Raw genomic sequence first — 15,713 nt, forward strand, 5'->3', positions numbered from 1 at the left:
GAACTTTGAATGTAATCTCCTGTGGACAGTACTTGATGAATTCAGTTCACTCATCAAGCCACAGTTCATTAATGGAAACCATTTATAAAAGCAATGAAATCATTTACAGCATTTAGAAATTTAGAAAGGAGTTGCTATTTTTGTATTATCTCCAAAGATTTCATTCGCTGTTTATTCGGAGTATGTCTTTCTAAATCAAAATTTCTTACTTCTTGCTCTTTATTTTGAACTGAAATTTTAGATGCTGCATCTAAATGGCTTCTTTTTCCAAACAATTTTATAAAAGCTCTCCTTCCATATTTACAAGTTCTTGCTTACCTCTTTACTTTGCAGAATGAAATATTTCTGAAGCAATTTAATTTTTTTTCAGAATTATCAATGTCAATCATTGACAAATGCTAAGTCCAAGACAAAGCAATAATGAAACTAGTTTGGAGAAGTTTATGCATATTTAAGACTTATTTATCTGTGATGTGCTAGTCTTTAGAGTGTGCTTGAGCAATACCTTCAAGATTTTCTCTACCCACAACCACACAGGTTAGAAAAATGCTGTTTTTCAAAGAAAGACAAAATGGGCAGGTAGTGTCCTAATCACAGTTTGGGGAACATCAGGAAAACCATCAAATACTGACAGGTTCCTGAGGGATGGCAGAAGTCTTACAGTTTCTTGAGAGCAAAGTGACCCTACCTGAGCAGGCAGCTTGCACCAGTGCTTTGTGTGTCACGCAGACTTCAAGACAGTTTGAAGATCTACTAAGTTGCTAAAGTGCAAATACTCATATTGGCAAATCTTCCATGTATTTACACCAATCAATGTTAGTGATGTTATCCTACTAATATTCTTCACAAATTTCTTTCTGTTTGGTCCCATTTGGTTGCTTGTTTTACTTTATCAAAGAAAAATGTTACCAATATTTGAAAGGGGGATACTGGACTATAATTACTAGTTATTGCTTCTTGGAGAGCTGGCCTCCTTTCCCACTCCAGTGCTGTCACACTGAGCAGTGGCTATTAGAAATGAAGTGCCTCATCCAACAAAGTGTTTTAGCAAAGAGTCATATTCTCTTCATTATACTGCTATAACCACAGAGCCCAATCTATTTCAGTAGGAAAATAGTTGTTACTTGATTTTTCCCATCCATGTCTGATTCCTAAATATGTATTATAAAGTTCCCAAGAGAAAGTATAACAGCCAACAGCATTCTAATTTTAGTAGCATAATGAAATCATGTTCTTACCAGATACTACTCCTAGCAAAATTAGGAAAAGGAGCATGGTCTTCATTGCCTTTATGACACTGTCCTTCATGTTCCCAGGCTGCAAAACGAAGGAAGATCATGGTATCTTTTCCTCAGTTTACTTCAGCTCCACCTAAATTCTTCCTCTTTTTCATGTTGTGCAGTGAGAAATGAAACAAAGGACTTGTGTCTCTAAGGGAGTTTCCAAACACTGTCAGCCTGTTTGCTTGTCAGGGAACTGCTCCTTGCTGACACTTCATTCACAGCCCTGGTCTGTACTTGGGAAAACAGCCATTAATTGTCCTTTCACTATAATCATCTTATTCAATGAAGCATTATGAAGAGAATCTAGTATGTTTTAAATCTGGAAATACCATGCTGCTTTCACCACTCTGGCAATGAGGTGCTCTCTTCACACACCAAAATAAAATACTCATGTTTTTTTACTCAAACCAAGAACCTGAAGTTTTCCTATTTCTCTATCAGAGAATCATTCAGACCACACACACTGCATACTTGGAGGTGCAGCATGTGTACATGATGAAGTTTGTACATGATGCAGCTTTGCTGTAGCTGTCTCAGGAACAGCATGAACCCCCATAGAAACGCACTGGCTCCCTTAGATTAGGCATTTAACTTGCTAGCCCACAATACAACCAACTTTTTTTAAACTAAGGGCAGTCCTAGCATTATTTCATGCAGCATAGTAGAGAAGTGACACTAATACTGGAAGTGGATGCAATATATAGGTGCATTAGAATCAGCTCATAGAATAATTTAGGCTGGAAGGGACCTCTGGAGGTCATCTAGTCAAACATCCTGCTCAAAGCATTAAATCAGGTTGCTCAGGGATTCATCTAGTTGATTCTCAACACCTCTGCACAAACTTAGCAGCTCTGCTAAGAGGCAGAATTTTGAGATTCAGATTTAACACAGCTGTGGAGAAACCTGACTGATTTGTGACCTAAGCTGGCATTTCTAGATGTTTCTGCATGACCATCCGTGGTTGTTCCACTGAAAGCTGACAGTAGCTCAGAAAGTTCTGTCCCATGCTTCTGCGTTTTGTGTAGCATGAACACGTTAATTGAACACGCTAAACACGAGCAGCCAGTTTAAGACTGGGGCAGGCGTTGTTTATGCTTGCTGCATTCACACCTTAGACTATGTGCCCCAGAGAATGCTGCTGATACAATGGACCTGGAAAAGATCAGGAAAACCTACCGATTGGAACTGAACCATACCTATGTATCAGATACTGATTGGACGAGTCATGAGAAATACTCATGTGATGGCTAATCTGCATCTATTTTAAAGTGCTGCTAGGACTTTGTGATGGTTTAATGTGGATGTGGCCACAACATATCATCTGGGAATACAGCCTGTAGTACTGAGGAAGCTGATCCTCCTTTGCCCCAGGAAATGTGTGCCTAGACTTGATGTTAGTAAAAAAAGCATATGGAAAATCTCACTCTTAAATGACCTAGTTATATTGATAATAATGTAAATATGTTTATATTGGCAAAAAATTCTAACCTGTTCCTTTACCTACCAGGTCTTTGCCCATCCCTTCATATGCATTTCCTGAGTTCACAAAGAAGCTTTTGATCTGACTGGATATCTCACAAAGATGAGGTCTGTGTGCACAGGCATGAACCAGACTTGTACAATGTGATATCTTGTACAGCGATCTTCTAGTAATTACCAGAACGCTGTAAAATGCTCCTAGCTTTATTCCCTCCTTTTAGTTGCAATATATAACCTATCCCATTATAAGGCTGTTTTTTTAAGCCTTGAAAAAACTATAGAAACATGTGGGATTCGTTTTAAAGTCTTTCAGATGCATTTCTAAATTTGTTTTGTATCTGCTTTGAGTGATAGGACTGATTCCATCCTACACTCTGAATAGCCAAGCCTTCTCCAGAACTCAGAGGTCACAGTTTTATCCTTTATTTTCTTTCTCTTCTTCTTCGGTTGGAGTTTGGTGGGGAGAAGGGAGGACTGGTTTCGGTGTGGTTTGAGGTAGTTTCTTCTTCCTATAAATACGTTTCCCAGCTTCTTTATTTTGACCTTCCTTCCTCTAACAATGTACACAGATCTACTTTCAACAAGGGTTCAATGTCCATATACATAAACCAGACATTATTTGATATAGACACTATAGAGAGATACAGGAGACATGTATGGGAAGGGCATCTGGAACATACACATGCTTGAAATGCTAGCCTTTCCCAAACTTCACCTGGAAATGGAATGGGTAACTATTTCAGGTGCTAGGTGAATACCCATGGAGAATCTCTGCTTCTTCTCTAAAGGCCAGGCCTTTCAAGTAGTTTCTGTTAAGCCTCATGGTTCAAGTATGTTGTGAGAAGAGACTGTAGAGGTGACCATGGAGATGAAGGGAGAGCTAAGTGTAGCACACAGGAAGGAGAGTGTGGAGAGGAGCTCATATGGGTGGAGTAAGGGTGAGCAGAAAGGGCTCTGGCTCTTCTTCCTTGAGTCATTTTCAATATGTCTCATTACTTCCCTTAGATCACTCATTTTTTACATTCCTGTGAGTAGATTTCTCTGGTTTTCTGATTCAACATGCCAGGTTGTGAGGCATGAAGTGAAAGGGCAGCCAGAATTTTTAAAAGAGAGCCCAGAAGGGGTTGAAAATCAAGTAAAAAAAAAAAGCATATGAGCTGATTAGGAACAGGTGAATTAGGAAAAGGTGAGCAAGGAAGAAGTTCACTGGCAAGTTTAGCAACAGCAGCACTTACACTGCAAGAAGTTCAGGAATGAGCTTCCTGTGAATAAAAAGCAACTAGATGAAGAGAGGTCAAGGCAAAACAAGCAAGAATACAACCAGGGAATTTTCAGGCAAAATAGAGGGAAGATTAATTGGAGAAAATGAAGACATCAAAGTAAAAAAATGGGGTTTCAGTAATTCTTCGGTTTTCAAGATGATTTGAAACTTTATTTGGGTACTTTGGAGCAAAAAAAATGCAGTTCTGAAAATAATGTCTTCTGGATAATCAGGTAAAGTGGAGAATATGAGTAAGATGCTACATCTTGCAAGAAATTAAAGAATCCTGAGTCCAAGGAAAAGGTCAACAGTTGGGAGTATACACCGGTCTTAGGTTGGGATACAGAGAGAAAGAACATGGGAAGTGAGGGATATGAGATGGGAAAGAGCAGAACTTGACATGCAAGCTTTCAATTGCCTGTCCTTAGGAAAGAGAGGGATTTCAACAGAGGCCAGCTTCAGAGTAGTCTACTTGCATAACAAAATGTGTGGGTTCAGGATATTCAGCTGTTTTCTATGCATTTAATTCTCCATCAGCTTCCAGTCTGTCAGCATGAAGGAAATGTTCTCTTACTTTTCAAACACATCAGAGGTTCAAGACATAATTTTCCCATTAATGGTTATTTCAGCCAGAGTAGTGGCCCTCTTCTCCTTAGCCAGCTCATGGGAAAGTAGACATTTTGCTCTTACCGTGGTAATTACTCACCAAAAATTAAGCAGCCTAAGGAGAATTTTCATGTACCCGATCCAACCTCAGCTGATGATTATTTATTATTTTTATTTCATTAATTAAATTACTGAGACTGTCAGGTTTTATTTTCATCTCCTTTATCTTTAAACATTACAGCTTCTCCATCCACTGCCCTGGTAACCCTTCCTAAAATATTAAAACAGTACCTTAGCATCCTACACCAGAAATTATGCACTTTCCTTCAATTTCTCAGCTAAAAGCTTCCTCTGTATCATTTGTGAGTGACAAGAACAACATAAAAGTCATGGACTACTACCATGCTACCTTAATCTCACCTAATGCAATCTCATACTAGCAAGGTCAGTAACCCATACTATTATCAAAAAAGTCCCAGACAGGTATTTTTCTAGTATTGACTTGTAAACATGTAACCCCTCATTAGTCACTACCTTGATAATTAGCTTGAAGTGTTAAGTGTTTGTTACACAGTGTTCGTATGATTCCATCATGCCTAGTTCTTTTTTGGAGGTCCAAGTTTAAGTAAAGAACAGCCTAAAATCTGGGTGAGTACACACAGAAGGCTGAAAATTATGCTGTTGTCTGTGCTGAAAACAAGTCCTCCCAGGACTCCAGCAGTTACACTCTCGAGAGATGAAAGCAGATTATTAGAGAGTCCTTAAATGTCAATATGAACGCAAGTAAAATTGTAAGAGCTCAGATTTAGCATACACAGAATAAGATTCCAATTCCATACAAGGAGGAAGAGGAGTTTGTGCTTAGTTCATGGTTTGAATTTGAATATTTTCAAATCATCTATTATTATTGTTATATATTATTCAGAGAGAAGAAGGACTCCTGAGATTCCTTCTGTCTTCTGCAACAAAGATTTTGAGCATTTATTTTAGGACCACTGGGAATATGAAAGGCATTAAGTTAGCAGAGACTGTTCTGATCCTTCCCATTCCCTCTACTCCATCTAGACAAATGGGGACTGAGGCAGACAGATGATTACAAGGACGTGAATTCAAGAAAGCTACAGAGGTACTTGAATCCTCCCTACGTAAAGATCAAGTGTCGTCAACAAGGCCACACAGAAACTCCAGAAAAGCCAGAGGCCTTAGTCCCACTCCCAAACTCAATCATGACAACTGTAAGACACCGTGACTGTAAAAAACACATTGTTGCCAAATGTTTTTCTCTTTGAGAAGTTCTTGTGCTGCTTAAAAATACTACATTTTCTTCTGCCTTATCAAAACATGGAAGTCAGTGATAACAGCTTTAATATTCATTCACCCAAGCAAAAGTAGATGTTATCAGCAAGTATTTTGCGTTTTATGGTTTGAGATGAATAATGTGTTGTGGGTAGAACACTTGGTGCCTGCAAGAAATTATGTCATTTGTCCATATCAGACATGTATAACACTCGAATTTTAATCATGTCTTCCAAACTAAGTTCTACTGCCAGTGAAGATAGAGTGAAAAATATGTTGAGGCCAATGAAGTCTTCCTCCTGCATTTACTTGTTATTGGATGAGGGCCTGAACCCATGCAGCAATACTTTGTACTTCATGATACAACATTTCCTGCATATTACACATCCGTTGTTGTAATTGCTTGGCCACCTGAGCTGTTTGGTAAATACATAAACAACGATGTGAATAGCAAAAGGTACAAATGCAGCAAGAAAAAATGCTCTGGGAAAACATGGGTACACAAAATCTAAGGTTTCTATGTACACAGTGTGATGCACTTCACTTAGTCAAGTATTTACTATATCATCAAGAATTACTTAAACAGGCCTTTGCATCATGAAACATGAAATACATTCCCTGTTTTATCAGCAAAAGGCATTTGATTATTTTTGCAAAAGCAATCTTGCATTTTAGGACAAATACTATTGACTTTGAAATAGCAACCCACAGAGAAGTGTGCAACTAATACAAAAGAGCATGGCTGGGCACAGGGTGAGGGCTCAGGTGGTGGAGTTTCACTTGGAGATAGATGGGTTTTTACACGTAAGTTCCTCCATCCTTTGAGCAAGAGGAGTGAGAGTAATTCACTGCTTCCTAACAGTGTGAAATTTTGTTTATGGTTTCAAGAACTTTGAGATTTTCAACTGGGCTCTGTGGCTCTCCAGGGAACCAGAAGAGGGGTGTGGTGTGTAAGGAGGGATGTTTCACTCTCCCCCTTTGTTCCAGAGTACTTAATTATTGGAAAATCATTAAAATGATCATGGTCTCACAAAAATCAACAACAAGCCTGATTTTGAAAGGAGCAATTTCAATAGACCTGGACCTCAATAAAGTGGTCCAAAGGCAAAAAAATCCTACTCACACAAAGGAGATATGCAATATTCATTGCTGGCCCTGTTCCTTGCTGTCTATAAGCTCTTTGACTAGACAAAACCTCCAGAAATATCACACAGGGAGAGGGTTAAATTCATCTGGGTACAGACACAGAATTACTTTTTTACAGTTGCTGAGTTTAGATTATGCTGATTTTACATGAGAACAAACATGAGTGGAAAAATAATCCACTTACAATTGACATGAGGCAACATTATATCTGAGTAATGACTTGACTGAATCTGCCACCACATTAATACACAAAAGGCAGCAGGAAATCAGTGCAATATTCCGGCTGTATATATTTCTTGCCTGTGGATTTGAGCGTCAACACCATGGAACAGTCCAAGACCATAAGAGCTTTCTTAATGAAACAGAAGATCCCACACAGTAAATCTAGTGTCCAATAAATGTTTTGACAGAGAACTGTGAAGCTGTAAAGGTAGGTGGATGAATGCACAGAGATTTTAAAAAAACCCTGCAGCCCAGATTGAGCTTACTCACATAAAACCTGGCTGTTATAATATGAGCTATGTGGGTGATAACAAGGAAACAAGGTCAGGATGTGTCCCGTTACTGTGTATGGCTCCCCTGACCATTGTAGGAGCTGGGGGAATATTGCCATCTAGTGCCACACAGAAATCCAGCTGTCTAAACAGAAAAGAGCCATTTAATTCATGTAGGCAATGGTTACAAAGCATCCTAAAACCCAGGGATATTATGTGCCCGGGACATCATTTTGGTCAGTGTTTTTGCCAGGCTTGTTATTAGAAATGTTATATTTTCTCCTTCTAAAAAATGCCTGTGTCGTGGGAGCCAAGTCATAACACTTTTGAGAAAAGGCCCTGTTCAGTTGTTCTGAGGTCATGAAAAAAGTGCAAAATATTCTCATAGCAGTTTAGCAAGTAGCTACCAGAATGAACAGGATGCTGCTGAGAATGGGATTTATCTTGCCTGCCTTGAATTTACTAAAACATGGACCTGTATATGTTACTGTTATATGGTCACCCTGGGCTTCTTTTGGAAACAGAGGCACTACTAGGGCACAACTGGTGTGACCAGCTTTAGCTGTTGCTTTTAGGATGGGAAGTGCTGTACTTCTGAAACATCTGTTTCTCTGCAGAGACAATAAGGGGGGTTTGGGATGTCTGGTTCTGATGTTCGGATCCTTTGAACCTTCAATGCCTGTCTCTCTGTACCATTTTTAAACCAGATAGGCAATAATTTCAAGGACTTGTTGGTGGAAAAATAAATACCACTTTTAGACTTCTAAACCCCACGATCTCAGTAGCATGATTCTCATTCAGGTTGTGGGGAACACATGTACTCACACAGAAGCTGCTGCTGGCCTGTAGCACGGTGCACTTTCTGCTGGGCAGGTGCACTGGGCCATGACACACTTCACATTCACCTCTGTGTGCAGCAGCATTATGAAGTTGCTCCCATTGTCACGCCAGAAAAGACCCTTAGGGGTGACAGAGCTGCTCAGTTCCCTTCAGCCAAAACCCCGCTGAGCCTGAGTTGAGGAGGTTTTTAATCAGTGCATATGTCTGAGATACTCTTAAGGAGGCTATCAACTCACTTATCTATGCTACCAAATACGTGCCAAATTACAACAATTTTCAGTCATTGCCCATCTGGAGCAGATTCAACCAGTGGTGGATTTTCAAAAGCAATTTGAAAATCAAAATCAGTTAAGTAATCAAATCTTCCAGCTGCAAATAATGTCCAGATTTTCAAGCTAGCAACATCATGTTTATATATGTTGACTTAAAATTACTTAAAAGTCCCACCAGTACCTCTGAGGTAATTGCCACGTTATTGCTTGTGGTTGTGACTTTTCCACTATTTCTACTCACTAGCCATGTAAAAGAAAGGATTAAATCACAAAGAGAATCAGAGTCAATAATGTAAAAGAATATTGTTTTTCAACCTGAGAAAGTTTTAGACATGCACCACTCCTTTTCTTTTAAATAGCATGAGTGCCAATTAAGCAAGAGGCTGCTAAGTTAATTGGCTTCTATTTTAAAAATCCATTATTTCACATCATCAGATATAAATCCCTACATTAAATATAAGTCCTTTCCTTTTCTACACTGATTTTAAAGATGTTGCAAAAAAATGTGTATTTGAAGTTCCTCCAAATGAGGAATTATTTGGGTAATAAAATGTCTCACAATAATAGTAGTGTATAAAGTTACTGATGTCAAACTCTGCCAGGATTTTTAGGATTATTTTCCTTGCTTTTGTTCATTTGGCAAAGTCCTTGTATGCGGTATTTGAAAAGAAATAGAATATGTGCACTCTCCTGAGTGTCCATAATGTGAATTAAAATTCCATCTAAGAAGGAACCTGAAAAACAAAGGTGGTAGATTTATAAACACATTTTAAAGCACCTAGAAATGTGACTTTCCAAAGCCCTCAGTCTTATCATCTCAGTTCCCCATAACTAAGTTTAGCTAAAAAAATTCTAAGCTAACAGCTTCCAGAAATAAATAGCAAGAAACTGGCAGCAAATTCTGGAATTCCCCCATACCCCTTAGTCCATAGGGACACAGACTGACCTTTCAGATCACAAACCCAACTGATTTCCTCGGCCTTTTGCATGAAATTAAGCCTGACTCAGACAGTTTGGGTGTTCTAGGCAGGCAGGAAAGGATTACTAACATTAGCTCAATATCTTAATTGCTGTACTTAAGAGGCTGCATACTGCTGGATCCAGCACAGAGAGAATGCTCTCACTGACTTCACAGGGATCTGGATCAGTCTTTTTAAGTTTGAAGGAGCAGGGGAAGTGGCAGGAAAGATGGATGGCAGGTTTTACCTGCTGGTACAAACTGTGTGACTATACTGACATTTGCACCAGCTGACCCTTTATGCCAGGACCTGCAGTTTTATGAAGCTGTGGCGTAAAATAGATTCACAAACTGCTTTCCTGTGCTAAGGAGCAGCAGTGAGATGACATGCCAAATCTCTTTAAGAATCAAGAGGCGAACACCCCAAAATGTCCACACACCCAGCAGTCCAGTTGGACGAAGTCTTAATGCAAAGAAGGGTGATGTCCATATAAGTTGAACATCAGCACCTATTAATCTTTTGTTTTAATCTACATTAATGGCAAGCAGCAGCGTTTGCCTAGTTTGCTTTACTGATATTTGCAAACCTCTGAGATTATTTCCTTGCATAAAACATTTTTCTGGACATGGACATTTTTGTTGATAAAACCAGACTAAGCAGCACAGTCCACTCAGTTGTTTCGTATCAGTCTGGGCTTTGTCAGGCTAATATACCTGCACAACTGCTGGTGTTACTACACAGAGAACCGGCTCCACGAATTGAGACCAGATAAGAACTGAGCAAGTGGATTACTTATCCAGGAACAAATGGCCAGGAAATAGGGGTCTGGGCAAGAAAATTCCTGTGGAACCACAACCTGAAACATGCCCTTTCTTTATGTTCAGAGGTATGGAGTAATGATGGTCCAGGTTGTGGGATACACCAAGAATGGGTTTTAAAGGTCCTGAAGCCTCTTATGTTGTTGTTGTTTGTGACTACAGAAATTTAGCCTTGCTTCTGTTTAAAAGAAAAAAAAAGTGCTAAACATTATAATGTTAGCTTTTTTCTGTTGAATTAAATGCTCTGTGAAATAGCAGAGGGCCAGTCACCATGTCCCAGCTAAATGATTTGTTTGTAGCAAATTATTTTCTATTCTTAAGGAAAAAGAATTTAATCAAGTGTCAGAAACAAACTACGTCTTGACAGATTAGCAGGGTTGCTGCTGTTAAAATAAATTTGTTGCCAGATTTGTTTACAAAACTTATTTTTTCAGGGATGGTTGAACTTCCTGGAATTTGCCAATCTTTTGAATAAATATTGTAGAGGATTTGTAAAATGAGAATTAATTAAAACTTTTCCTGTCAGTGTCAACCAGACATTTTGCTCAGTGTAAATAAATTGCTTGAAAGCTAAAGGGAAGACTTTGAAGGAGATGGGTGGAGAGGCAAGGAAATTTGAGCACTGTCTTTCCTTTTCCAAACAAAATTTGGGATATAGCAACTATGACTAATACAGGAATTATAATTTATATATCAGATTTGATATATCCATTTTTAACTTTCTTCACAGTTCTGAACTGACTTCAAGATATTTGACTTCAACTTTCAAATCCCTCAGAGATTTGTTTATTTTTCTACAAGTCTTTTTGCTTTGGCTGATTCTGTACAATACGTGGCAGATGTGCTCATTTCTGGATGTGGAGCTTTTTGATACTGGCTCCTACATATGATTTGTGTTGCTCTCAGGAAGCCTTTCAGTGTTAGCTTGGATGGGTGGTATCAGACAAAGAGATAAGCTTACTGTCATCATCCATTCATTCTGCTGGGGTAAGGGAAAGAATCAGATAATGAAATGCTTGTCCTATCCAGGGAGAAAACAAGGACAAGTATTTGCATTCCACCTTTTCATTCACTGCAAGTTGGTTTTACTGGTGGGATTTTGGGAATTTTATTATTTTTATAAGTGATCATGACAAAAATATTCTTCACCTAAGAAACAGCAGACAGCAAACCTTCTATTCTTTCATGCATAAAGTCAAGGAAGGGTCACTAAAGATCCTTAGAATGATTCTTCTGTGACTCCATTGGAAAGGAAATCCAAAGATAGATTTTCTAATAAAAACACAAACATTCCTCCCATTTAGACTAAGATTGTTTACTTTTTTTTTTTTCCTGGCAGAATGTCCCTAACCTGAGAAATTAATCCGGGACCAAAGCCTTCAATGCTACAATTTGGAATACCTTGTTTCTGGCAAAGCCAGGGGCAGATGTCAGTCTGTCAATGGATAGTCTACAAATGGCAGCAACAACTTGAGGGACACCATCACTGTCCAGGCAAATTAAGCACACAGGCCATCAGTAAGTCCGACAAATAAGTTACAAAACAGTTCATGGATTTCACAGAAGACACAGGATTTTAAACCATGCAGTATTCAGGCAAACAGTCTTTCTTTGATTCTTTAGGTATCAAATCAGAAGGATTGATTCTTCCCAGTCACCTTTCCCTAAAAAAATTCCAGCTTTTGAAATTACCGTGATTGGTCTTAAAGGTTTGATTGGTTAGAGCTACCACACACTGCTGCTGTACTAATTAAATTAAACTCCTCTGGGTCCATGCTTCCAAAGCCTTGTGCATTTGGGCAGTGTTTCCCACGGTCATATGTATGAAGCTGCATGTTGGCAGGATGGATAAGCATCTCTGCTCTAAAGACAGCCTCAAGCTTTTGCTTAAAGAGGCTAACACTGCCACTGACAACTAGGAAATCCTGGCAGATAGTCCACATGAATATCTCTTTCTATATTTGCACAATGTCAAGCACACTATCAGCACTGAATAAATAATAATCGTAGAAACCTGGAGTCAGCCAGGAAATAGCTGTGAATGAGACATTCATGTTTTAAAACCTGAAACTGCAATATTATTGTGTTATGATTCTGGGAAAACTATTCTTCTCCTTTTTCCCTCTTGTTTTCTTTTCCTAAAAGAGAAGAAATGCTAATACTGCTGCTAAAGGTACTAAAAAAAGCTTATTCGGTCCTGTATTACAACATTAAACATCTGAAGTGTTCTGGCTGCTTAATACATAAAACCCCTTTAAAGAGCAAAATGGAGAACAGTCCTGATTTTAAATCCAAAGAATTTATTTCTAAGTGAAAAAAAAAAAAAATAGAGATGGAATACAACTGTATTATATGGGAGAAAAAGGGAGAGTAGCTGAAAAACAGTTTCACAAGGCAATCTTGCTTTTGATAATGTCTTGGCAAAGCTGAAATTTTTTCTAAATTTAATTGAAACTCTCTGTTTAAAAGGATTTACATTAGTCATAAATCTTTAAAACAATGAGCAAAATTCATGAGGAATTCAGTCTCCATCTCTATGGAAATAATAATGAAGAGCAATTCCCTGTAGTAAAACTGGTTGAAATTGGTAACTCTTATTTAATTCAGACTCCTGACAAACATTCAGGGTTACTCCTTCTTCACAAAAGAATCATTTATGTCTCCTTTTCTGTTCAGATGTAGGGCTAAGCATGTTTCAAGACTGTATTTTTATGGTTACAGATGAGAAGAAACAGATTCTTACTTTAAAATCTGATTTTATAGTTGCTGACAGGGATACACACACAGGGGTTTTTTTTATATATCGGTCACCTTTAACAGAAATGCAAAAAGATCTGAGATCTGAGGGCTGTCTCAGTATAATCAAATTGCAATTAAGTTAGTCCAGAAGCATTTGTCAGAAGATATAATGGCAAGGATTGTAAAGGAGAAGAATAAACTGAAAACACAGAATGCCAAAAATCACCATCTGCTGAGATGATGGGAGTATCACGCTCAAAGCTGTTAAGGTGTTACTAGAGCTGTTGTCTGTTACAACATTAAACAGTTAATTGCAGTTCATGGGTTTTAAGTAAAAGGACTGGGGACCGCTTTTTACCATAGCAACCACAAAAAAGAAATCTCTTCCAGCACGTATGCAACACGCGCCAACAAAAAAGCAAAGAAAATAAATATATTTGGAATTCAGCATTTTAACTATAATTATTTGGAGAAATTCTTCTTTCCAAATTTACATTCAGAGCATCCTGGAGAGAATTAGATGCTCATTCCAAATTTATCAAATGTCTTTCCTGAGGGACAAGAAGATGTATCACATTCTGTATCTTTTCCCACTAACAACTGCTGGGATGACTCGTGCTGCTTAGGTAAACAGAGTAGGGAAGTGAAAGAATACAAAGGAAGGAGAACTTTATCATGTCACTAATATGTGGCCACTTGTGCTGCAGGCAGGGCATGGGTATAAACGCATCAGTCAAGAACACACGTGTACCACTGCTTACCTTCTGCCACTCCAGCATTTCTGCTGTGTGCTGAGGTCAGCCCACTTGTGATCTTTGAGCATGAGAAACATGTTACAGTGACAACATTTCTGATTGTTTACTCCCAGGTCAGATCAGGTCAAGTTGGAGAGAAGGACAGGAGAAAAGGAAAGTGACAGTGACATCACCATGCATTAAATACTAACAATCATGCCTTAAATACTAACACATAATATTTTGCTGCCAATGGAACTTCTTATCCATGTTACTTTTTGAATAAAATGCTGATGAGTTCAACCATCTTTCCAGACATAGTTCCATTTTGATGGAATAGTTGTTTTGAGGCATGATTTTTCTGAAGCCTTTGCAAAGTCCAGACAACTGAAGAGGCAGCAAATCAGAGAGGCAGCCCAGAAAATTACCAGGAACAGTGACCTAAAAGGTGAGCCAGGCAGGTGAAAAGCAATGAGGAGTGAGAAAGAGGGAGGTCCTGCTGGCTGCAATCCCTAGAGGATGTCCCAAGGGCAGGAGACAGTAGGAAGGATTGTGTTTCACTAGCCTTGAACTAACTAAAGGTTTGAATATGGAAATATTTTTAAAACATCTATTGTAGCTGCTGAAAACAATTATGTCTGTGGCATCTGCCAACTCTCATAATTATCTGCTGTTGTTTTAAAAATGTGTTTGGGAAATCTTGCAAAATCTAGGACCAATAATCCCATGGCTGACACAGCATGCTCTTAGACTCTTACACCGCAAATGTAGTGTGAGAACTGAACAGAACAGTTGGCTACATTAAGATTCAGATTGACAAAGACAGACTGACGGGGTTTTGTCAGCTGACATAAAAATTTCCATAGGCAAAAGTATTAAACCCTGAATAAATGGAGAAATTCACCCACATATGAGCACTTTCAGAACCCAGAGATGCCTTTCAAGTTTTCCCTCTACAAATCCAGAAGACACAGGTTCATGGCTCTGTGCACCTGTTAAGTTCTCCAGACAGGACCATTTCTAACCCCTCCAATGTAGACTTATCTCTCAATTTAAATTCATATTGTACTGCTATTAAATATTGTGTTATCAAGGCACTGTTGTTAGGTCTTTTCGCCACCAAATTCATTTTGTTTCCATACAACCTCTAACTTTGTATTTGTTTATAAGAGCATGACATAAGTTTTGCTCCATTGGTTACAAACAACTTTAGAAATACTCAGAAGTGCCCAACTCTACTGTGACATGAGCACATAATTCAATAAAATGCCACTGCTTATGCTAATAGATTTGAGTGAGTTGTATCAATTGTGCTAATTGTGATGATGTGTGAGAGCACAGAAAAAGGGCTCCACTGCTCCTGTAAACAGAAGAGTAGACATTTCTTTTCATAGAGAACTGACAGTCAATATACACTCAGACAAATAATCTACTGCAAAAATTTTCAGCCCACTATACATAAAACATCCTGATTTTGCTAGCTTTAATATATCACAGGCCACAATTGTAATAATATTTTGAAGTCACCAGTAGCTGCAGTGCCAATACTCTTCTTAGTGGAGAAGGAAACACAGGCATAGTTGTATCAGATTATTAGAGAGTCCTTAAATGTCAATATGAACGCAAGTAAAATTGTAAGAGCTCAGATTTAGCATACACAGAATAAGATTCCAATTCCATACAAGGAGGAAGAGGAGTTTGTGCTTAGTTCATGGTTTGAATTTGAATATTTTCAAATCATCTATTATTATTGTTATATATTATTCAGCAGAATTAAACACAGACA

At 38.4% G+C, this 15,713-nt stretch overlaps 1 protein-coding gene across 1 annotated transcript in view; it reads right to left on the reverse strand.

The window, feature by feature from the left end:
* The window catches only part of CDHR3 (cadherin related family member 3), a 37,005-nt gene extending 35,636 nt beyond the window's left edge, over positions 1-1,369 (reverse strand). The window contains exon 1 of the mRNA XM_042018362.1: positions 1,239-1,369. Coding sequence (XP_041874296.1) covers positions 1,239-1,308 — 70 coding nt within the window. The 5' untranslated portion in view covers positions 1,309-1,369. The remainder of the gene's footprint in view (positions 1-1,238) is intronic.
* Between the last annotated feature and the right edge of the window lie 14,344 nt (positions 1,370-15,713).

Source organism: Corvus kubaryi, unplaced genomic scaffold (genome assembly GCF_017639235.1).
Source record: "Corvus kubaryi isolate FWS band 111438036 unplaced genomic scaffold, C.kubaryi_AGA036_p1.0 137, whole genome shotgun sequence".
In the NCBI taxonomy this organism is placed as follows: Eukaryota; Metazoa; Chordata; class Aves; order Passeriformes; family Corvidae; genus Corvus; species Corvus kubaryi.